This window comes from Ranitomeya variabilis, chromosome 4, assembly GCF_051348905.1.
Source record: "Ranitomeya variabilis isolate aRanVar5 chromosome 4, aRanVar5.hap1, whole genome shotgun sequence".
Classification (NCBI taxonomy): domain Eukaryota; kingdom Metazoa; phylum Chordata; class Amphibia; order Anura; family Dendrobatidae; genus Ranitomeya; species Ranitomeya variabilis.
In genome coordinates, this window is record NC_135235.1 from 195854538 (window position 1) to 195880226 (window position 25689).

The 25689-nt window shown below is 43.0% G+C and overlaps 1 protein-coding gene across 5 annotated transcripts in view; it reads right to left on the bottom strand.

The window, feature by feature from the left end:
- The window catches only part of LOC143770189 (serine/threonine-protein kinase BRSK2-like), a 370111-nt gene that overhangs the window by 49088 nt on the left and 295334 nt on the right, over positions 1 to 25689 (bottom strand). For all 5 annotated transcript variants that reach the window (XM_077259558.1, XM_077259557.1, XM_077259561.1 and 2 more), the window contains 2 exons: positions 3755 to 3919; positions 591 to 688 (listed from right to left, as the gene is read on the bottom strand). In XM_077259558.1, the coding sequence (XP_077115673.1) occupies positions 591 to 688; positions 3755 to 3919 (263 nt within the window). The remainder of the gene's footprint in view (positions 1 to 590; positions 689 to 3754; positions 3920 to 25689) is intronic.

Genomic DNA, 25689 nt, shown 5'->3' on the forward strand with positions numbered 1-25689 from the left:
ACAGCTTAGCCAGCACAACATAGACCGCACAAACCCACAAACCAGGGCCACCAAGTGCCAAAGTGCATGGCACTTAAAAATCACCTCTCCTTCTGTATCACCCGCTATGGAGTTCTAAACGAACCCTGGAAGTGACTTCAGCTCAAGAACTCTGCATCAGCTGCACAGAGGCCTAAAAACACTAAGCGCAACACTAAATTTACTAGGAGCAACATAAAGTGTCAGAAGGAGTGGTGTACCACCACTGGAGTGTGGAGCATTAAAAACCTGTTCCTTGGACTGATGAATGAAAGTTCTGTATGTGACATTCTGAAAGGTTTTTGAAGAATGGCTGGCTAAGTAGGGCTCATTTTCCTGGTTTGCAGAGTAATGTTAATGCAACAGAATACAAAACATTTTAGGCAAGTGGACCAGTTTTAGGCAAGATCTTTCCCTGTTCCAACATGACTTTGTGCACAAAGTAAGGTCTATACATAGACATGGTGTGACGATTTTGGTGGCGAGGAACTCGAATTTCTTCCCAAAGTCCTGACTTAACGCCAAAGCTGATACTGGTGTTTCATTTGCATCAGTGACAGTATACACCATACCTATATCATTCCGAGGAGGGAGGTCTTCATCCTCACAGCTTGGATATCTTTCTTTACGATCCAGGAGAAGATAATAAATCATCTTTTCTTGGTTTTCACTGAAAACAAAATATTAAAATGTTATTAAAAAAAATTGCAAGTAATGCAAAATGTGCAAATATTATGTATTAATAGGCGGCTTTCTTCTCAAGTTTACGGATCAGTTTGGAGGAACAAGTCTTGTAGATGGCAGTATTTTTCAGAAGCTTTCGGTCCTTCAAGAACTTTGTACTAAAGGACAATGGATGATTAATATGGAAAGCATCTGGCTGCACACAAGGTGACCCTAATTTAGAACATATAGATGAATGCACATTTCATGAAGGTCATAGTTATGCTATGAGTTGTCACTAAGAAACAAGTATCACATTACAATAGCCTTGTTCTCAAATCTGTCAGGATTTGTCCTACAGTTATGGCCAAAAGTATTGACACCCCTGCAATTCTGTCAGATAATACTGTTTCTTCCTGAAAATGATTGCAAACACAAATTATTTGGTATTATCTTCATTTAATTTGTCTTAAATGAAAAAACACAAAAAGAATTGTCCTAAAGCCAAATTGGATATAATTCCACACCAAACATAAAAAGAGGGTGGACAAAAGTATTGGCAATGTTAGAAAAATCATGTGATGTTTCTCTAACTTGTGTAATTAACAGCACCTGTAACTTACCTGTGGCACCTAACAGGTGTTGGCAATAACTAAATCACACTTGCAGCCAGTTGACATGGATTATATTTGACTCAATCTCTGTCCTGTGTCTTTGTGTGTACCACATTGAGCATGGAGAAAAGAAAAAAGACCAAAGAACTGTCTGAGGACTTGAGAAACCAAATTGTGAGGAAGCATGAGCAATCTCAAGGCTACAAGTCCATCTCCGAAGACCTGAATGTTCCTGTGTCTACCGTGCGCAGTGTCATCAAGAAGTTTAAAGCCCATGGCACTGTGGCTAACCTTCCTAGATGTGGACGGAAAAGAAAAATTGACAAGAGATTTCAACGCAAGATTGTGTGGATGTTGGATAAAGAGCCTCGACTAACATCCAAACAAGTTCAAGCTGCCCTGCAGTCCGAGGGTACAACAGTGTCAACCCATACTATCCGTCGGCGTCTAAATGAAAAGGGACTATATGTAGGAGACCCAGGAAGACCCCTCTTCTTACCCCGAGACATAAAAAAGCCGGGCTGGAGTTTGCCAAAACCTACCTGAAAAAGCCTAAAATGTTTTGGAAGAATGTTCTCTGGTCAAAGGCATCAACATAGAGTTTACAGGAGAAAAAAGAGGCATTCAAAGAAAAGAACACGGTCCCTACAGTCAAACATGGCGAAGGTTCCCTGATGTTTTGGGGTTGCTTTGCTGCCTCTGGCACTGGACTGCTTGACCGTGTGCATGGCATTATGAAGTCTGAAGACTACCAACAAATTTTGCAGCATAATGTAGGGCCCAGTGTGAGAAAGCTGGGTCTCCCTCAGAGGTCATGGGTCTTCCAGCAGGACAATGACCCAAAACACACTTCAAAAAGCACTAGAAAATGGTTTGAGAGAAAGCACTGGAGAGTGGAGACTTCTAAGGTGGCCAGCAATGAGTCCAGACCTGAATCCCATAGAACACCTGTGGAGAGATCTAAAAATGGAAGTCTGGAGAAGGCACCCTTCAAATATCAGGGACCTGGAGCAGTTTGCCAAAGAAGAATGGTCTAAAATCCCAGCAGAGCATTGTAAGAAACTCATTGATGGTTACCGGAAGCGGTTGGTCGCAGTTATTTTGGCTAAAGATTGTGCAACCAAGTATTAGACTGAGGGTGCCAATACTTTTGTCTGGCCCATTTTTGGAGTTTTGTGTGAAATGATCATGTGTTGCTTTTTGCTTCATTCTCTTTTGTGTTTTTTAATTTAAGATAAATTAAATGAAGATAATAATACCAAAGAATTTGTGATTGCAATCATTTTCAGAAAGAAACTGAGTATTATCTGACAGAATTGCAGGGGTGTCAATACTTTTGGCCACAACTGTATTTCACCGTTTTATCAACTCGCTGGTCCACAGACTACAATGGGAGAATCGATTCTCATATATTCACCAAATGACGATCACAAACATGGTAAATTAATTCACTAATCCATCTCACTGGGCAGTGAATCAACAAACCATAAATTGGGCAAACATTTATCTAACTTCTAGCCAGGAGCCTGAACTTTTATTTCACATTGAATTTTGTTATTTATCAGCAATGTAATAAGGTGTTTCTGAGTAATATCCAGCTCTGATAAATGAGGAGAATACAGCTGTTCCCACAGTGTTAATCTTCAAGAGCGTGACATAGCTGCATCCAAAGGAACAATCTGTAAGAAGGGGACATCTCTGCTTCTAAAGGGTTCATCTGAGTCTCCCACTGCATACTGAACACAGACTCACAAATGCCTGTGGCACAATTTTACAGTTTTTCTGTTCCAATAGCCTCCTCCTTCTCCTCCTCTATATTATTTTTCCTCTTTGTAACATTCAGCATTAAAAGCAAGGAATAAAACATGATAAAAAAATTAAACGCCAAAATTAAGATTTTTTTTGATCACCGCATTACCCCTGCCAAAAATACAATCAAAAGAGATCAAAAAGTCACATGTACTCCAAGATGGTAGAAATAAAAACTACAGCTCAGCACGTAAAAAAAAACAAGCTCCAGAGTGTTTTATAAATGTCCTCTATGGTGTCAAGACCTTTGATTAAATCCTATTATGTTATTTCCTTTTTGTTTGTTTTTTATCATGTATATAAATCTCATTATTTCTCCATCCATTGTATGTGTAACCCTATACAATTTTTAATAAACTCTTTATTTGGTTATATTTGCCCCAGTTATTACTAACTTATTTCTGAGCAGCAACACTTTAAAATATTTCCTCAATTTTGTAATATTCATTTATGTTTAATACAGTGGTGTCCGTGACCAGCTGTAAAAGGGTAAATAGCCTCAGCTGCCTATCGTTGCCTTAGCACATGAACACCGGAGTGTGTCTAATACCAAATCGTGCGAGGATTCCTCTCGAAAAGAAAACGGTAAGCAAAATACATGTATGATTTAAAAAAAATATAATTTCCTATAAAGATCTATGAATACTTACTCTTCATTCTGTAGTTCTAGTTTCAGTTTGGTTTTATCCCTGAAGCAACCCAAGGAATGCATACTATCCAGGACATCTGGGTCAAACTCACTTACTGAGTGAATTCTTCTGATGGACACCTTTCGGGGAGTGGGCTGCTCAGGCTCTGGTTCATTTTTGCCACCCCTGCAGAAAGAATCAATACATGTTACTATAGGAATACTAATGGGATTTAGCTTATAGAAGAATAACATTAGTTTGACCACGACAGAAGCAGTGAGTGGACACATTAATATATTCATGCCACTCAGTAAAGGTGTCCATACAACTTAGATTGCTGTCCACTGAACTTACCCAATATGACCTGTAAGGGGAGAGTTGAGAGACCCTCATATACATCAGATGTTAAGCCAATCTTTCCAAAGTCAACATTGATCAAATATGTATAGGGATCCTAAAGGTTCCCACACACATTAGACAAATATTGGCTGAACCAACCGCCATGAATCCTTTGTGCCAACAATCTAAAGTCTTTGAGGGCCCCAGACAGTTGATTATCGGGGGAGACAAGAATCCAGTGTGTCCAATTCTAGATTAACGATCCTTTTGTGCTCTAAAGGTACCTTCACACTTAAAGGTACCTTCACACAAAACAACTTTGTAACGATATCGCTAGCGATCCGTGACGTTGCAGCGTCCTCGCTAGCGATATCGTTTAGTTTGACACGCAGCAGCGATCAGGATCCTGCTGTGATGTCGCTGGTCGCTGAATAAAGTCCAGAACTTTATTTGGTCGTCCGATCGCTGTGTATCGTTGTGTTTGAAAGCAAAAGCAACGATACCAGCGATGTTTTACACTGGTAACCAGGGTAAACATCGGGTTACCAAGCGCAGGGCCGCGCTTAGTAACCCGATGTTTACCCTGGTTACCAGCGTAAAAGTAAAAAAAACAAACACCACATACTCACCTGCGTGTCCCCCAGCGTCTGCTTCCTGACACTTACTGAGCGCCGGCCCTAAAGTGAAAGTGAAAGCACAGCGGTGACGTCACCGCTCTGCTGTTAGGGCCGGAGCTCAGTCAGTGTCAGGAAGCGGACGCTGGGGGACGCGCAGGTGAGTATGTGGTGTTTGTTTTTTTTACTTTTACGCTGGTAACCAGGGTAAACATCAAGTTACTAAGCGCGGCCCTGCGCTTAGCAACCCGATGTTTACCCTGGTTACCCGGGGACCTCGGCATCGTTGGTCGCTGGAGAGCGGTCTGTGTGACGGCTCCCCAGCGATCAAACAGCGACGCTGCAGCGATCGGCATCGTTGTCGCTATCGCTGCAGCGTCGCTTCGTGTGAAGGTACCTTTAGGCCCCGTCTCACATAGCAAGATCGCTAGCGAGATCGCTGCTGAGTCACAAGTTTTGTGACGCAACAGCGACCTCAGTAGCGATCTCGCTATGTGTGACACGTACCAGCGACCAGGCCCCTGCTGTGAGATCGCTGGTTGTGTCGGAATGGCCTGGACCTTTTTTTGGTCGTTGAGGTCCCGCTGACATCTCTGAATCGGTGTGTGTGACACCGATCCAGCGATGTCTTCACTGGTAACCATCGGGTTACTAAGCGCAGGGCCGCGCTTAGTAACCCGATGTTTACCCTGGTTACCAGCGTAAATGTAAAAAAAAAAAAACAGTACACACTCACCATCTGATGTCCGTCAGGTCCCTTGCCGTCGGCTTCCTGCTCTGACTGAGTGCCGCCGTACAGTGAGAGCAGAGCACAGCAGTGACGTCACCGCTGCGCTCTGCTCTCACTGTACGGCGGCACTCAGTCAGAGCAGGAAGCAGACGGCAAGGGACCTGACGGACATCAGATGGTGAGTATGTACTGTTTGATTTTTTTGGTAACCAGGGTAAACATCGGGTTACTAAGCGCGGCCCTGCGCTTAGTAACCCGATGTTTACCCTGGTTACCCGGGTGCTGCAGGGGGACTTCGGCATCGTTGAAGACAGTTTCAACGATGCCGAAGTCGTTCCCCTGATCGTTGGTCGCTGGAGAGAGCTGTCTGTGTGACAGCTCCCCAGCGACCACACAACGACTTACCAACGATCACGGCCAGGTCGTATCGCTGGTCGTGATCGTTGGTAAATCGCTATGTGAGACGGGGCCTTAAGCGACTTTACAACGATAACGATAGCGATCCGTGATGTTGCAGCATCCTGGATAGTGATATCGTTGTGTTTGACACGCAGCAGCGATCTGGATCCTTCTGTGACATCGCTGGTCGTTGCTGAAAGTCCAGAACTTTATTTCGTCGCTGGATCTCCCGCTGACATCGCTGAATCGGTGTGTGTGTGACACCGATCCAGCGATGTCTTCACTGGTAACCAGGGTAAACATCGGGTTACTAAGTGCAGGGCCGCGCTTAGTAACCCGATGTTTACCCTGGTTACCATTGTAAAAGTAAAAAAAAAAAACACATACTCACATTCCGGTGCCCGGCGTCCGCTTCCCTGCACTCCTCCTGCATCCTGTGTCAGCGCCGAACATCTCCGGCATCTCCCACAGAGCAGAGCGGTGACGTCACTGCTCTGCTTTACAGCCGGCACTTACCCAGGATGCAGGAGGAGTGCAGGGAAGCGGACGCCGGGCACCGGAATGTATGTGTTTTTTTTTTTTACTTTTACAATGGTAACCAAGGTAAACATCGGGTTACTAAGCGCGGCCCTGCGCTTAGTAACCCGATGTTTACCCTGGTTACCAGGGGACTTCGGCATCGTTGGTCGCTGGAGAGCCGTCTGTGTGACAGCTCTCCAGCGACCACACAACGACTAAACAGCGACGCTGCAGCGATCGGCATCGTTGTCTGTATCGCTGCAGCGTCGCTTAGTGTGAAGGTACCTTAAGAGATGAGCTGCTGTCAGAGATGTCTGGTAGATAATACACTACCACTCATCAGAGGGAGTGCTCCTGTGGATGGGAGGGTATGTGCACACGTCAGGATTTCTTGCAGAAATTTCCTGAAGAAAACCGGAAATTTTCTGCAAGAAATCCGCATTTTTTTTTGCGTTTTTTTCCCGTTTTTTTCGCGTATTTTTTTGCATTTTGCAAGCGAAATTAGCTTGCAGAATGCTAAAGTTTTCCAAGCGATCTGTAGCATCACTTGGAAAACTGACTGACAGGTTGGTCACACTTGTCAAACATAGTGTTTGACAAGTGTGACCAACTTTTTACTCTAGATGCAGCCTATGCAGCATCAATAGTAAAAGATAGAATGTTTAAAAAAAATAAAAAAAATAAAAAAAATGGTTATACTCACCTGCAGACAGCCGATCTCCTCAGCGGCATCCGTTCCTATAGATGGTGTGTGTGTGCAGGACCTTCGATGATGTCGCGGTCACGTGAGCAGTCACATGAGCGGTCATGCGACCAATCACAAGACCGCGAAGTCAACGCAGGTCCTTCACCACACCATCTATAGGAACGGAAGCGGCAGCATGCACCTGAGAGGCGGGAAGACTGCGGGGGCCATCGAAGGTGAGTATATGACTATTTTTTTATTTTAATTCTTTTTTTTTTTTTACCAATTATATGGTGCCCAGTCCGTGGAGGAGAGTCTCCTCTCCTCCACCCTGGGTACCAACCGCACATAATCTGCTTACTTCCCGCATGGTGTGCACAGCCCCGTGCGGGAAGTAAGCAGATCAATGCACTCCTAGGTGTGCGGAATCCCCGCAATTCTGCAAATTTAATGAACATGTTGCTTCTTTTTCCGCGATGCGATTTTATCGCGGAAAAAAATGCAACATTTGCAGAAAAAATGCGGAATACCCTGAAAATAATGGGAGGCATATGTTAGCGTTTTTTTCGCGTTTTTATCATGTTTTTATAGCGAAAAAACCACAAAAAATACTGAACGTGTGCACATGGCCTGAGAGTTGGGTGAGATAGTTGCAGGTCAAACCATTGTTTGGCCAACAGCTATCTAAAGTGTATGCCAAGCTTATTAGTCAGACTTCCCCATGAGAGCACAAGATAACCCTTTGCTTAGCACAACTTGAAGCAACCACTAGTCACCTAATATATTAAGTCCTGAAAGGCATCACAAGATACCATTTGGTCTTATTTGGAGTTGGTCATTTCCCAGTAGGGTCTATCTCGTATGAGATTATTCACAAATAACCTATTAGATCACACTGATTATCTTCTCTGCACATGCAGCACATGCTTTGTGTAGATAAAATAGAAACCCACTCAAAATCATTTCTCTGGTGAGCCCAAGACATCCCAAGCTCACTCTATAATAGTGGTCATTGATGGCCATCATTTTGAACTTTAGAAGATTCTGCCAATTATATATATACATATATTTTAACCTTTCACAAGAGATAAATAAGAAAAATGCTTCAAAAGGAAAATATAAAATCTAATAATTATAATCTAATAATATCTAATCTAATATTATTTACTTTATTTATTATTACTCTCCCACCGTGTGAAAAAACTAAGCACAAACACAAATAAGTATATTATTTGTGTTTGTGCTTAGTTTTTTCACACGGTGGGAGAGTCAATTATTGGGGGAACAGATAGGGAAATCTGTCACAAAGATGTGGATTGTCAAATGGTGTTATCTCCCTGTTGCTCGAGATGCATTGCGGATGGAGTTGATGGATTACTGGACAGAACTCTTGTGAGGACTTGGCGGTCATTGTGCACATTGGCGCCAATGACAAAGTTAGAATTAAGTGGAAGGTCAATAAAAATAATTTCAAAGATTTAAGCCAATAGGTGGCACTAGAGTTCTAGTCCTCTTCCTCTCTGAAGAGACAATTTGCATATTTCCCATAGAAGCATTGCGGCTTTAAGTCTCCTCATCTCGACATGCTTAACATGTCACTCTCCGCAAGGAGAAACAATACCTCTTGGATAAAGATTTAAGCCAGAAGCTTATGGCAAAGACCTCAAACGGTAGTGATGTGTGAAATACCACCTCTACCACATACCAGCCCAGGTGGGTTTTGGGTTTCTGGGGAACTGGTCTGAGTTCCCTGGTGACTACAGGTGCTATGGTAGGGATGGGTTTGACCACAATAGGGAAGATGTATCTGTGCTGGGGAAACAATGGCTAGAAGGTTAGAGGAGTGTTTAAACTAGGACTGGTTAGTGTACAAAAGGGGAAGAAAATGTGTCATTTGATAAGGTGCCACAAAAAAAGTTGGTATGAGCATGAGCATGAGACTAAGGGAAAATATGTGTAAGTGGGTTAATAACTGATTCAGTGATAGAAAACAAATGGTGGTTATTAATTTGGTTATTATTATTATTGGCTATTAATTGGGCAGCACAATGGCTCAGTGGTTAGGTTCAAATCCCACAAAGAACAACATCTGCCAGGAGTTTGTATGTTCTCCACGTGTTTGCGCGGGTTTCCTCCGGGTTCTCTAGTTTCCTCGCACACTCCAAAAACATAATGATAGGGAATTTAGATTATGATCCCCTATGGGAACAGTGATGATAATGTCTGTTAAGCACTGTGGAAAATAAAATAAATGTCACACATTCTGATTGGATCACAATTAACAGTAGGATCCCACAGGGGTCAGTATTGGGCCCTCTTCTTTTTAACATTTTTATTAATAACCTTGTAGAGGGCATACAGAGTTGAATTTCAATATTTGCAGATGATATTAAGCTTTGCAAGGTAATTAACAAGATAATTTAATATTACAGAGGTATTTATCTAAGCTGGAGGTTTGGGCAGAGAAATGACAATTGAAGTTTAACATACATGAATGTAAGATCATGCACTTGGCCCGAGGAAACAAAATGTGCAATTATGCATTACATGGTAAACCTGGCACTGAAAAATATTTGGGTTGTATTAGTGGACAGTAAAGTCAATTTTAGTGAGTAGTGCCAGGCAGCTGCTGTGAAGGAAAACAAAATCATGGATGCTCATGACGAGAACATAAATTTTGCCTCCAAACAAGTCACTTGTGCGGCCACATTTGGTGTATAAGAAGGACAGAGCTGAACTAGAGCGTATGCATAGAAGAATGACTAAGATTATTAAGGGAATGGGTGAGCTACAATACCAAGCCAGGTTATTAAACATGGGGTTATTCAGTTTGGAAAAAAGAAGGCTAAGGGGTGATCTTACTATAATGTCCAAAATGTAGGGACCGCACATGAATTTTCCTCTAATATGGAGCCTTTGGCATCTGTCTCATGTTTTTTTTTTGCCTATTTATGAATCAACATGTTAGGTTATAGGTTGAGCTCAATGGATTTATCTCCACCTTCAACCTTAAAGCTAGCTATGAAACTTAAGTATGACCATGACATTGACTTTCCTCAAAATGGCAACAAGATATTAACTTTTCTACTATAGTAATAGAATTTCAAATGTTTTTTTCTCTGAGATCTACAGAAGTAAAATTAACATTTGTAAAACTCCCTGGTGGGCTTGTGGAAATATTTGTCTACACATACACGTATAATGCTCTTGTGTACTAGAGAAGGTCACAGATGGCATTATGCCCATTAGTAAATGCGCTATTTGTAAAGACTAAATCCTATCTTCCACCATGGAGGAGCTTTATATGTGTTTATATTGGAGTTTATGATTTTGCGACCTGATTCTGTCTACCTAAACAAGTGCTTTCCAACCTGAATGTTTGTTGTATAGCGGTCACAGGTTTTACGGAAGAAGTCGGCCACAAGAACTGTCATTTTTGCAACATTCCTACCCAATTAAAGAATAGCAAAATGCTTAATAAATTCCCGTAATGGTTTAAACAGACAGTACTAATATTTATAAGGTAGAAAAGATGGACAACTCGTTGAAAACAGAAGCAACAATAACATAAACCAACACAACAAATAAAGAATAGAAAGAAAGAAGCTCCAAAAAGATCCGCACTGAACCCGTTGTATGTAGGATCTTAATCGGGCCTGTCATAACCCATTATCTTATAATGGAGCCATCGGGGCAAAAATAGCAGATATGACCAGAACCTTAGCTAATAACAAATTATCACATATGGTTAAATATTCTGCTGAAAGCATTTATCCACAGTACAAAGTATGTAGGTTTTCTATCGAGAAGGGGTGAAAAATGATAAACTTTTAAAACAAATAACAAATGTATTACATAAAATTGATAAGCTCCAGTTCGTTAAGGTGTTTATGCCAGAATTCTAGCTAATAAACCTTAAAAAGTATCAAAATTTTGTTGTAAATTTGGGCTTTTGGCACCAGTTTTGTCCAGCTCCACCAAAGTGGGCAGAGCTCGTTCAAGATGGAAGTGTTGCAATACTCGCCTGTCTAATAATCAGTTGTGGCGTACCTTACACTACAGTAGAAATGTTACTCCAGTCTCTGCCCAGAGAAAGATTTCTGGCAAGAAGCACAGAGGCACATGCCACTTGTAAGATACATCTGATTCAGTAAGAAAAGTGTGCCTCTTAATGAATGAGGCACCTCTTTCTCCACCATGCAACCTTCATTAAGACTGGTATTTACAACACCAATCTTAAAGATGGGCATGTAGGAATAATATGTTTATAATTGACTAAGAGAAGCATGCCACTAAAGTGGAGTGCGCCTCCATGTGCCTTGTCAGAAAATGTTACTCCAGTCGGGGACTGGAATAACATTTCTAAAGTGTTTGGAGTGCGGGAGGAAACTGGAGGAAACCCACGCAAAGGCGGGGAGAAAATACAAACTTCTTGCAGATGTTGTCCTTGGTGGGATTTAGACCCAGGATTCCAACACTGCAGTGCGAACCACTGAGCCATAAATCACTTTATAAAACACTAGGCACTGTATAGGATTACCACAAATTAGTCATGTGGTTGGTGTCCAGTTCGGGAACAATCGCACAGTCAGCACTCCAATCCTACTCCTCTCACCTTGACATTTCGCCAACTGATGTAAGTCACCATCAGAAAGATGTTATAATCAAACCAGGAGGAATCGGGAGGAGATCGTGACTGTGTGAACTGCTCCTGGTCTTGACATAGGCCCTAATCCTGCTCTGGTCTACTAGACTCATCCTTGCATTTCACAAATTGGCCACTGAGTCAAATAGACACTGAACAATGCTTTACGAAAACTCTGATTGCTTCCACCCGCTACAATAACAGCCTATAGCTGGCAAAACATTCTTGCTATATCGAGGTCTCCTCCAAGGACATTTGCCTTGTTTTCACCTACAATGGATCATTCAACAAAACCGCATATTAGTCATTATGTTTGCAAAACGGGCATAAGACAAAGGGCATTGTTATATTACAATTAGAGATGAATGATTGTCTCCCATTGACTATTTTAAAGGGACTCTGTCACCTGAATTTGGAGGAAACAATTTTCAGCCATAGGGGCGGGGTTTTCGGGTGTTTGATTCACCCTTTCCTTACCCGCTGGCTTCATGCTGGCTGCAATATTGGATTGAAGTTCATTCTCTGTCCTCCATAGTACATGCCTGCACAAGGCAATCTTGCCTTACGCAGGCGTGTACTATGGAGGACAGAGAATGAACTTCAATCAAATATTGCAGCCAGCATGCAGCCAGCGGGTAAGGAAAGGGTGAATCAAACACCCGAAAACCCCGCCCCTATGGCTGAAAATTGTTCCCTCCAAATTCAGGTGAAAGAGTCCCTTTAATGGATTTGCAGATTTGAAGATTCACTGGTTCATAGAATGCAATGGGAGACTTGTTTGCCCATTAACTTAAAAAGCGACAACAAAAAAGACAGCGATATGTTACCACCTGATCTCAATATGTCAGATTTGTAGAAAAATATGCTACAAACATAATATTACAAAGTTCGGTATAAGCCGTCTAATGTGTACGAGGGTGTTTGGTCTTGGATCCAGTAACCTGGAAAATCTTTTAGGTTCTTCATGGTCTTGGAAGTAACTTGGAAAATCTTGGAGGTTCTTCATGATCTTGGAAGGAACTTGGAAAATCTTGGTGATTCTTCATGGTCTTGAAAGTAACTTGGAAAATCTTGTAGGTTCTTCATGGTCTTGAAAGTAACTTGGAAAATCTTGGAGGTTCTTCATGGTCTTGGAAGTAACTTGGAAAATCTTTGAGGTTCTTCACTTTAGCTTTATTTTAAAACATGTATTAATAAATACTGTAATAGAGGTCAGTGGATTGATTTGTGGGATTTTGCACCAATGTCCAGGTCAGTGGTATCTAGAGGCTAGACGAGAGGCCAGCGAGTCTCTTACCTCCCGGAGCCCCCGGACTGGCATTTGATTTGTCAGAGCTGGTGCAACGTCATCTATGCAATGTGATGCACAGGTGACATCACTTCAGTCCCTGGCTCATTAAAAGCCTCTCGGGGGATGCCGGAAAGTAACCAGGTACCAATGATTTGGATGCTGGACTGGAGTTCCACAAATTGATCCACTCATCTCTAATAACTATACTCCTATTGGGGCTGTTCATGTATCTGTTATTGCAAAATCATAGAGACATGACCAAAGTTGATCTGCGTGTTGGATCACAATCGATAATGAAAGTCATGAAAAATCTGGACAGCAATTGGCATCTGAGTGCCGATTTTTAAAAACTTTTAGGTGAAGCTGGAGATACTTCTTTTTCGTTTCATGTAGGATAAAAACTTATGGAACTAGGATCAAACTGTGACCGAAATCAATGATGAAACTTGGTCAATTTTTCTCAACCGTGAGCAACCTGTTATGTGAGTGAGCCCTTTACATCGAGTTTAATCCAAAGTTCATTAATTTTTCACGGATGAGAAACAACAAAAAAAAGTTTATCTATCTTTAGTATCCGAGTGCTGTCCGTTTTTTTTTCCCGGACCCATAGACTTGCATTGCCAATTATAATCCAACTAGATGGTGGCCCGATTCTAACGCATCGGGTATTCTAGAATATGTATGTCCACGTAGTATATTGCCCAGCCACGTAGTATATTGTCCAGTTACATTGTATATTGCCCAGTGACGTAGTATACAGCACAGAGCCACATAGTATATTTCCCAGTGACGTAGTACATTGCCCAGTGACGTAGTATACAGCACAGAGCCACGTAGTATATTGCACAGCCCATGTAGTATATTGCCCAGCCACGTAGTATATTGCCCAGTTACGTAGTATATTGCCCAGTGACGTAGTATACAGCACAGAGCCACATAGTATATTGCCCAGTGACGTAGTATATTGCCCAGTGACGTAGTATATTGCCCAGTGACGTAGTATACAGCACAGAGCCACGTAGTATATTGCCCAGTTACATTGTATATTGCCCAGTGACGTAGTATATTGCCCAGTGACGTAGTATATTGCCCAGCTATGTAGTATATTGCCCAGCCACGTATGACACAGGTTAAAAAAATAAAAAATAAACATATACTCACCTTCCGCAGGCGTGTTGTAGCTCTGTCGCCTGTGTGGGGTGCAGGCGGCAGCTTCCGGTCCCAGGGTGTGATGATGTAGCGTCACGTGACAGTGTCGCGGTCACATGACCGTGACGTCATGGCAGGTCCTTGTCGCGCAGGACCTGTGATGACGTCGTGGTCACATGACCGTGTAGCGGTCACATGACCGTGACGTCACGGCAGGTCCTTTCCGCGCAGGCGCGCAGGACTTGTGATGACGTCGCGGTCACATGACCGTGACGTAATGGCAGGTCCTTCTGCCAGACCATCCTTGCCACCGGAACGTTCCGCTTGCATCGCGAGGAGAGGGAAAAGCGGCGTAGGTGAGTATATAATCATTTTTTATTTTTTTAAATTATTTTTGACATTAGATGTTTTTACTATTGACGCTGCATAGGCTGCGTCAATAGTAAAAAACTTGGTCACACAAGGTTAATAGCAGCGGAGTGCGTTACCCGCGGCATAGCGCGATCTGTTACCGCCATCATTAACCCTGTGTGAGCGGTGACCGGAGGGGTGTATGCGGGCGCCGGGCAGTGAGTGCGGGGAGTAAGGAGCGGCCATTTTCTTCCGGACTGTGCGCGTCGCTGATTGGTCGTGGGCATTTTGCCACGACCAATCAGCGACTTGGATTCCATGACAGACAGAGGCCGCGACCAATGAATATCCGTGACAGACAGAAGGACAGAAAGACGGAAGTGACCCTAAGACAATTATATAGTAGACTAGATTGTGGCCCGATTCTAACGCATCGGGTATTATAGAATATGCATGTCCACGTAGTATATTGCACAGCCCACATAGTATATTGCCCAGCGACGTAGTATATTGCCCAGTGACGTAGTATATAGCCCAGCCATGTAGTATGTAGCCCAGCCATGTAGTATGTAGCCCAGCCACATAGTATATTGCCCAGTGATGTAGTATATTGCCCAGTGACGTAGTATACAGCACAGAGCCACGTAGTATATTGCACAGCGACGTAGTATATTGCCCAGCTACGTAGTATATTGCCCAGTGACGTAGTATATTGCCCAGCTACGTAGTATATTGCCCAGCTACGTAGTATATTGCCCAGTCACGTAGTATATTGCCCAGTGACGTAGTATATTGCACAGCGACGTAGTATACAGCACAGAGCCATGTAGTATATTGCACAGCGATGTAGTATAGAGCACAGAGCCACGTAGTATATTGCCCAGCCACGTAGTATATTGCCCAGTGACGTAGTATACAGCACAGAGCCACGTACTATATTGCACAGCGACGTAGTATATTGCCCAGTGACGTAGTATATTGCACAGCGACGTAGTATATTGCCCAGCCATGTAGTATATTGCCCAGTGACGTAGTATATTGCCCAGTGACGTAGTATACAGCACAGAGCCAAGTAGTATATTGCACAGCGATGTAGTATAGAGCACAGAGCCACATAGTATATTGCCCAGCTACGTATGTCACAGGTTAAAAAATAAAAAATAAACATACTCACCTTCCGATCCGAGGGCCCATTGTAGTTCTAACATACTCACCATACTTGTAGTTCTGTTGCCTGTGCGCGGTACAGGCGGCAGCTTCTGGTCCCAGGGTGTGATGACGTCGCGGTCACATGACCGTGACGTCATGGCAGGTCCTTCTGCCATACGATCCTTGATGCCGGAACCTGCTGCTTGCACACAGCGGTTACGCTGGCAAGGAACGGGAAAGGCGGCGGAAGGTGAGTATATAATGATTTTTTATTTTTTTTAAATTATTTTTAACATTAGATCCTTTTACTATTGACGCTGCATAGGCTGCGTCATTAGTAAAAACTTGGTCACACAGGATTAATACCGGCGGTAACGGAGTGAGTTACCCACGGCATAACGCGGTCCATTACCGCTGGCATTAACCCTGTGTGAGCCGCGACTGCGGGGAGTATGGAGCGGCCGCCCGGCACAGACTGCAGGGGAGTAGGGAGGGACTAATTGGACTGTGCCCGTCGCTGATTGGTCGCGGCAGCCATGACAGGCAGCTGGCGAGACCAATCAGCGAATGAATAACCCTTACGGAAGTTGAGGACAGACAGACGGAAGTACCTCTTAGACAATTATATATATAGATACTCGAACATGTCTCAGCGATTCTGTGCCTACTGCTTGGTCCTTGAAAAGTCAAGGACATACAAACAGCGCCATTTACTATTATAGGTACAAGTGAAACGGTGAAAAACACAAATAAAAGTGTGAATAAGCCCTAATACTTATACATTAGTAAGTGCCATAAAATAATTAACTAGTATGACAGATTCCAGAATGTGGGAATAATAAGTATTAGAAGTTATATATCTGTGTACAGCACCGGCAGCATTTGATCATCGCAGAGAGTGATACTTAACATTCCGTCCCTGTAGAATGTATACTTTACATTTTTGATGCCTTAGGCGGTGTGAAAACAGTGACTTCTCCTGTGTCACAAATTGCTGACACGGAAATCTAGAAATACGTTCGTCCTTGGTGCTCAGGAGTCTAAGAACCAAACTATAGACTGACAGTTTTCTGAATTTTCATTAACCTTTTGCACAGAATTTGCTCCTTTTTTTAGGTATGTACATGATCAGAGCTTTAAATCATATTTGCAAAATTTGGCAACAACCACAAATCGGTCAATGATATATGGGCTTGGAGCTTGGAAAAAAGTGATATGTAAATGTTTGTATGAATATACTGAATTTATGTTGCAACGGCCCCATCTCAGTCCAGACCTCAACCCAACTAAAATGCTGGGGCATGACCTCAAGAGAACTGTGCAGAAGCCGATAACCGCAGACCTCTATAGACTGAAGCAATGTTGTGAAGAAGAGGGGGTCAACATTCCTCCACAAGGATGTGAGAGACGGATAAAGTCAACTAGAAAACTATTACGTCCAATTATCGCGGCTAACTGTGTTTCTGTAGTCTATAGATTCACGGGGTGTACTTAATTTTTTGCACATTTCTTCTGCATTTTTGCCCAGTTTTTTTAATTATGTTCTAATACGTAAATCCATAGAAATAAGCGAGGCTGTACTTAGATGACTGTACACGTTACTTTAGCATAGATGGACTGATGTCCTAATTTCAGTGGTGGTCCTATGGGGATTGTCCAGGCTTGGGGATTAAGTCTGCAGTGACTCTATGTGACTGCAGACTTGTGAATCTTTATGGCATGCACAGTACTTGCTGTCAAGATTCTCTGGTCCCGGGAGTGGGTGCTAGTATGTGACTTGCATACGTTTGGCCACATTCCTACTAGATGTGTCCAGCCTCTTGTAGTCACTTGTATTTGACAAGGCCATGCAAGTCTAGTTGACATGTGACCTCATGTACACAAATCGTATACTTGCTAACGACACAGGAGAATCCTGACAGTGCGCTTCACATGCTGTGAAGATTCACAAATCTACAGTCACATAGTGACACTGTAGACTTCAACCCCAAGCCTGGATAACCTCTTTATTAAAGGAGTTGTCCAGTTCAAATCGATAAGTCTGCAGTCACCTTGTGTGACTGCAGACTTATGAATCCCCCCAGGGCACGCACTGTACGTTGCAGGGATTTGCCGGTTTTGAGCCAGAGGGTGTGTATGCATTATACATACTCCCGACCAGATCCCATCTAATGGGCGTGACCAAAGTGGACTGTGCTAATCGAGCCTGTGTGAGTTCTACTGTTAGGCCACATTCATACGTTCAGTATTTGGTCGGTATTTTACCTCAGTATTTGTGAGCCCAAACCAGGAGTGGGTGATAAATACACAAGTGGTGACGTGTTTCTATTATACTTCTCCTCTGATTGTTCCTCTCCTGATTTTGTCTTCCAAATACTGAGGTAAAATACTGACCAAATGCTGAATGTGTGCACATGGCCTTACAGAAAATATGATGCCTTCCTGTGGAAAGTATATGAATCTTCCAAAAAATTGTGTCCTCTTTTAGAAAACAGCTGTATTGCACCATTTTGCTCCTGTCAGGGGACGACAATAACACCATTAGTAGTGAACCCATGTGATAAACCAGCTTACAAAACATTGCGTTTGGGACTCACATTGGTTTGGGCTTCAGAAGGTAAGAAAAGTACATAAACAGCATATCAAATCTGAAGGAGAATTTTCAGACTTCACAGTAAAAGTGGAGCATCGGTCAGAAAATCAATATACAACGTAATGGGATTTATGCAGTAGCACAGAATTAGTGTAAAATAATGCAGTTTCAGTTCAGAGTGAAGGACATTATCCGCACGGCTTTTGTTCTCCATCAAACATTTGCAAGGGTAAAAAAGTATAACCGTGCATTACTCAAGGCAATAGCCTTCAGCATGGGCCATAATATTTTCAGAAATTCTATATATTTGAAAAATAAATCCTGCAATATAGGAGAGAAACTTGTGATCTACATGAAGACCTTCAACTCCAAAAATGTTTAATCCCTTCCCAACCATGTGATTTTCCATTTTTGCGCTATGATTTTTTCTTTCTTTTCTTCTAAACTGTCACAAATTTTTTATTCTTCTGACCACATAGCCGTACGAGAGATTGTTGTTTTTGTGGAACGAGTTGTAGGTTTGAACTGCACCATTTATTTTGCCATTCAATGTTCTGGAACATTCCGCCATTTTTTTTTGTCTTGTTTTTAAAGCGTTAACCATGCTATAAAATGACCTAGCAGTATGATTCCTCAGGTCGATAGAATTACAGCGATACCAAACTTGTCTATAATTTTTTTTAGTGGTAACAAAACAAAAATCAGAATTTTCTAAAAAAAAAAAAAATTGGCTTGTCCCATCATTTTCTGAGACATGTAATGTTTTCATTTTTGTGTTGATGGAGCTGTGTGAAGACTTTTTGTTTGTTGAGCTAAGGTTTGTATCTCTACCATTTTTAGGTAGATACGATATTAGACTGATTTTAATTGCATTTTTTTGCGGTGTTGTAGAGACCAAAAGACCGCGATTCTTTTTTTTTTTTGTTATGCCATTTACCGATCTGGTTAATTAATTTTATCTTTTGTTAGACCGGACTTTTATGGATGCAGAGATTCCAAATATGTATATTTTTACAATTATTTTTATTTCTTTAATTTTAATGTTAGTATATGGGAATGATTATATATATATATATTTTTCCATTTTTACTTTATTTTTAAGTCTCCTTGGGAGACTTGAACCTGTGATCTTTCCATTGCTTATCTACTATATAATTGTCTAAGTGTCACTTCCGTCTGTCTGTCCTTCTGTCTGTCTGTCGCGGTTATTCGTTCGCTGATTGGTCTCGCCAGCTGCCTGTCATGGCTGCCGCGACCAATCATCGACGCGCACAGTCCGGAAAAAAATGGCCGCTCCTTACTCCCCGCACTCTCTGCCCGGCGCCCGCATACACCCCTCCGGTCACCGCTCACACAGGGTTAATGCCGGCGGTAACGGACCGCATTATGCCGCGGGTAACGCACTCCGTTACCGCCGCTATTAACCCGGTGTGTCCCCAACTTTGTACTATTGACGCTGCCTATGCGGCATCAATAGTACAAAATGTAATGTTAAAAATAATAAATTAAAAAAAAACCTGCTATACTCACCCTCTGTAGTCCGCTGAGCCGCTCGCGCCACCCGCCATCTTCCGTTGCAGGTTGCGGTTGCAAAGATGGTATGGCAGAAGGACCTGCCATGACATCACGGTCATGTGACTGCGAAGTCATCACAAGTCCTGCGTGGAAAGGACCTGACGTGACATCACGGTCATGTGACCGCTACACGGTCATGTGACCGCAACGTCATCACAGGTCCTGCGCTCAGACCAACCCTGTGACCGGAAGCTGCCGTGGACTACAAGGGGCCCTCGGAAAGGTGAGTATATGTTTATTTTTTAACCTGTGACAAACGTGGCTGGGCAATATACTACGTGACTGGCCAATATACTACGTGGCTCTGTGCTGTGTACTACTTCGCTGTGCAATATACTACGTGGCTCTGTGCTGTATACTACGTCACTGGGCAATATACTACGTAACTGGGCAATATACTACGTCGCTGGGCAATATACTACGTAATTGGGCAATTTACTACGTCGCTGGGCAATATACTACGTCGCTGGGCAATATACTACGTGACTTGGCAATATACTACGTGGTTGGGCAATATACTACGTGGCTGGGCAATATACTACGTGACTGGGCAATATACTACGTGACTGGGCAATATACTACGTGGCTGGGCAATATACTACATGGCTGGGCAATATACTACGTGGCTCTGTGCTGTATACTACTTCGCTGTGCAATATACTACGTGGCTCTGTGCTGTATACTACGTCACTGGGCAATATACTACGTCACTGGGCAATATACTACGTCACTGGGCAATATACTACATAACTGGGCAATATACTACGTCGCTGGGCAATATACTGCGTCGCTGGGCAATATACTACGTCGCTGGGCAATATACTATGTGGCTGGGCAATATACTACATGTCTGGGCAATATACTACGTGGACATGCATATTCTAGAATACCCGATGCGTTAGAATCGGGCCGCCATCTAGTACTATATAATGCAATACAATAGTATTGCAGTATGTAGTGAAAAAGACATTCTCTTGATAGGTCCACTTACATGCTGGGTTTTATAGGAGGGCCAAAATGATGGTAGCAAGTGCCATCCGCAGATCCCTGCAACCATAACAACCCATCAGTTCTCTGTGGTACGCATTGCACTGGGGGCAGTTTTAGCCAGTGACCGAGCGTACCGACACTACCGTCATTACAATGCTACTGTCAGAGATTGATAGTGATCAGAATGCACTCCGGATGCTGTATTTACAGGCAGATGCCAGCTGTATGTTAAAGCTGGCATCTGCCTGGTACATTTCGCGCTCATCTCCTGAGCCCGTTCCATACACGGAGACCTGTCAGAAGAAGTACTATTAAGTCTTATATCGGGAAGTGGTTGAAGGGGACATTTCTCTGGATTTTTAATTTAAAGGGGTTGTTCATTACTTAGACAACCCCTTCTCATTCCTCATCTTTGGCCCCATTGATATGAAAAACTTAAACTCAACTCCCATGCCTTTGCCATCCCAGCCTTTTTTGTACTTGCGTTCCCGTGGGCTCAGATGAAGTTGTGACGTCACATGAGCCCTGACCCCAATCAGCGCCAGCTTCATTATTTCCGTCTTAGGACTTGTTGAACATCATCAGGAAGCCAGGGCTGCAGTTGCTCTCCTACTTCATCTTGATGTTCAATTTGTCCAAAGATGGGGACAGTGACTCCAGCACTGATTGGGCACAGAGCTTGTGTGTCATAACAACTGCACGTGAGCCTCAGGATGCAAGTTCCGACTGCTAGAATGTCGTCAGCATGTGAGGTGATAAGTGATTTTATTTTAACGAGGCAAAACATAAGTAATGACAAAGGGTTGTCCTAGTAATGGACAACACCTTTAAATGAGTACTTCCTCCAACTGAGTATGGAGCAGTTTTTCTTTTTCTTCTATGCCCCTGTGTTCCAAAGTTATCCCCTGTCAGGACTCTGGATTCCCTGTTTCATTTGTGGTACTTTTCGCCCTTTTCCAAGATGGCGTCTGCTGCCTCGCTTCTGCTCATGTGATCCGCCTTCCCTGTCTTTATAACCCTGGTTCACATCCAACTCTTTGCTTTTGTATTCAGCTAGAATTCCTGGCTTGTGCTACAAGAGACTTTCCTCTTCAGATACTCCGACTCCGCCTCCTCAGCTGACCTGCTCAGCTCTCAGTGGTCCCTGTGCTGCAAGCTGTTTTTGTCTGTCTATCTGCAATCTTCTCCTGCCTGCTAGGACACGTAAGCTCTGCCTGCTACAGCCAATCTAGTTTGGTATCCGCTGCCAGTTTGACTGTTTCTGGACTCGAAGCTCTGCACTGCTTCTGGACTCTTTTCTAGTGACTGCCAAACCTAGTATGAACTGTGTCTGATTATCTGCTTCACCACAGAGGGTGCTACACCCATAAGACTTTGCCCGCAGCAGAGCTGCAAATGAACTACTCCTAAGAAGGACCTTGTTTGCTATTTACTTGAACTGTTGTGCACATGCTGCAGCCACGTTTGTGCATATAAACACTGACTTTGTCTGCAGCAGAGCTGCTAAGGCACTCCTCCTGATATCATCTTGTTTGCTGTGTTTGAACTTGCTCACGCCTTGCACCTGTGTTTATTTGAATAATACAGACTTTACACTGCACTTTGGTTCTGTTGCCTTATTTGTCTCAAGCCAAGAGATTCCTGAGTGTGTCACTATAATTGTTACACCCCTCAGTGATAAAGACATACATTTTTCCTTCAGCCAATGAACTTCTGTGGGCATTTGCTTTTTCTCCTCTGATGTTGCATGCAAGAAGCATAATTATTACCAGTGGGCATAAGTTTAGAATGGAGAGTCACGGAAGAAAGAGAAAACTGTTCCAAAATCAGTGGAGCAGAGAAAAATCAAGGAGGCACTCAATTTAGATTAAAAAAAAATCAGCAAGAGGTCCTCGTTAATGGTGGTTGGCCAATAAGACAATGTATGGCCATGATTCATTAAATCTTGCATTTCATACACTGGTCCGAATTAGGGTTGTGCCGAAATAAGATGAGCCAATTTTATTAATTTGGTGTATTTTGTCAGTTGTGTACACTGGCGTAAGAAATGCCACCACTTTTCATGAATTTGACAGGGCGCGCAGCCACCCCCGTCCTGATATCTCCCTAAGGCCGGGGTCACACTTGCGAGTGCAATGCGAGAAACTCACGCAAGTCTCTTGCTTCTACCCGGCACTCGGGACCGGAGTGTGCGGCTGCATGTATTTCTATGCAGCTGAACTCTCCGGTCCCGAGTGCCGGGTATTTATACGAGAGACTCGCGCTGCACATGCAAGTGTGACCCCGACCTAACTATCTATTTTGGTAGAGCTGCTTGAAACTGGAGTGAAAACACCAAAGCTTGCTAATTTTTTTACTCCAGCTTTTTTTTACGATCAGCCTCTATGTCTTCTTAAACTTTGGGGTCAATGGTTTTTGACCAATAATTAGACAGCTTGATTGCGCTGTCTGTAACCACCGTTCAGCGCAGCCCAGGGTTTCATTACCTAATAATTCCACACCACAAAGTGTGTTTTACTGTGGCAATAACTCCCCGAGAAGTAGATGAAGTCGTTATTGGAAAATAATAAAACGAGATTGTCAAATGAGCCATTTATTTAGTTTCAGAGACAAGTCTGTCCTTAAATAAAAACACAAAGCTGAACTCAATATCGCCACCTAATTTCTCAGTTCAGGTCAAAATCCTGTCTTCAATTCATCTAGTATGTCCCAATGTCCCTTTAAATATTCTTATTTGTATGGTAATATAATAATGTATGAGTCACCCAAAATTGCCTATAATTACTTATGTTTGTTCATTGATTAACATTTCTAATTTGTTTAAAAAATTAACATGGGTGCTACTTTAGGTTAAAACTAGATTATGAAGAACTCTATAAAAGATTATATAGAATTTTTATGTTTAGCTTTGCAAATTGTCTCTTCAGAGAGGAAGAAGACTAGAACTCTAGTGCCACCTATTGGAAGTACCAATCCTAACAGTCAATGTCGACCCTTAACGAGCCTTGTCACATGACTTAGGATAATAGCCAAACCAGAATCTCAATTTGCAGACACTGTTTCGGGGTACTGCCCCTCGTCAGTGCAAAGTGGAGATCTGGTTTGGCTGATCAATCAATGTTTAGCTTTACAATTTAGAAAGTCTGCTGTCATCTGTGGCCTCGACAGGCTTCCATTAATAGAATGCAGATCTGTTTGGAATTATCAGCTTTTCCTCTACTGCACCTGACAATGATAAAAAAAAACATTTTTTATCAGATACAGGTGCTTCTCACAAAATTAGAATATCATCAAAACGTTAATTTATTTCAGTTCTTCAATACAAAAAGTAAAACTCATATTATATAGAGTCATTACAAACTGAGTGATCTATTTCATGTGTTTATTTCTGTTACTGTTGATGATTATGGCTTACAGCAAATGAAAACCCAAAAGTCATTTTCTCAGTAAATTAGAATAGTTAACTAAAATCACATGCAAAGGATTCCTAAGTGTTTATAAATGTCCCTTAAGGTACCGTCACATTTAGCGACGCTGCAGCGATCTAGACAACGATGCCGATCGCTGCAGCGTCGCTGTTTCGTCGTTGTGTGGTCGCTGGAGAGCTGTCACACAGACAGCTCTCCAGCGACCAACGATGCCGGTCCCCGGGTAACCAGGGTAAACATCAGGTTACTAAGCGCAGGGCCGCGCTTAGTAACCCGATGTTTACCCTGGTTACCAGTGCTAATGTAAAAAAAAACAAACACTACATACTTAAATTCCGGTGTCTGTCCCCCGGCGCTGTGCTTTCCTGCACTGACTGTGAGCGCCGGTAGGAAAGCACAGCGGTGACGTCACCGCTGTGATCTGCTTTACGGCTGGCCGGCGCTGACAGTGCAGGAAAGCACAGCGCCGGGGGACAGACACCGGAATGTAAGTATGTAGTGTTTATTTTTTTTTACATTTACACTGGTAACCAGGGTAAACATCGGGTTACTAAGCGCGGCCCTGCGCTTAGTAACCCGATGTTTACCCTGGTTACCAGTGAAGACATCGCTGAATCGGCATCACACACACCGATTCAGCGATGTCTGCGGGAGTCCAGCGACGAAATAAAGTTCTGGACTTTCTGCTCCGACCAACGATGGCACAGCAGGATCCTGATCGCTAGTGCATGTCAAACTCAACGATATCGCTAGCCAAGACGCTGCAACGTCACAGATCGCTAGCGATATCGTTCAGTGTGAAGGTACCTTTAGTCTGTTTCAGTAGGCTCCACAATCAAGGGGAAGACTGCTGACTTGACAGATGTCCAGAAGACAGTCACTGACACACTCCACAAGGAGGGTAAGCCACAAAAGGTCATTGCTAAAGAAGCTGGCTGTTCACAGAGTGCTGTATCCAAGCATATTAATGGAAAGTTGAATGAAAGGAAAAAGTGTGGTAGAAAAAGGTGCACAAGCAACCGGGAAACTGCAGCCTTAAAAGGATTAAGAAAAGGTCATTCAAAAATTTTGGGGAGATTCACAAGGAGTGGACTGCTGCTGGAGTTATTGCTTCAAGAGCCTCCACACACAGACATATCCAGGACATGGGCTACAAGTGTCACATTCCTTGTGTCAAGCCACTCATGACCAATAGACAACACCAGAAGCGTCTTACCTGGGCCAAGGAGAAAAAGAACTGGACTGTTGCTCAGTGGTCCGAGGTGTTGTTTTCAGATGAAAATAAATTTTGCATTCCATTTGGAAATAAAGGTCCCAGAGTCTGGAGGAAGGGTGGAGAGGCCACAATCCAAGCTGCTTGAGGTCTAGTGTGAATTTTCTACAATCAGTGATGGTTTGGGGAGCCATGTCATCTGCTGGTGTAGGTCCACTGTGTTTCATCAAGACCAAAGTCAGCACAGCCGTCTACCTGGAAATTTTACAGCACTTCATGCTTTCCT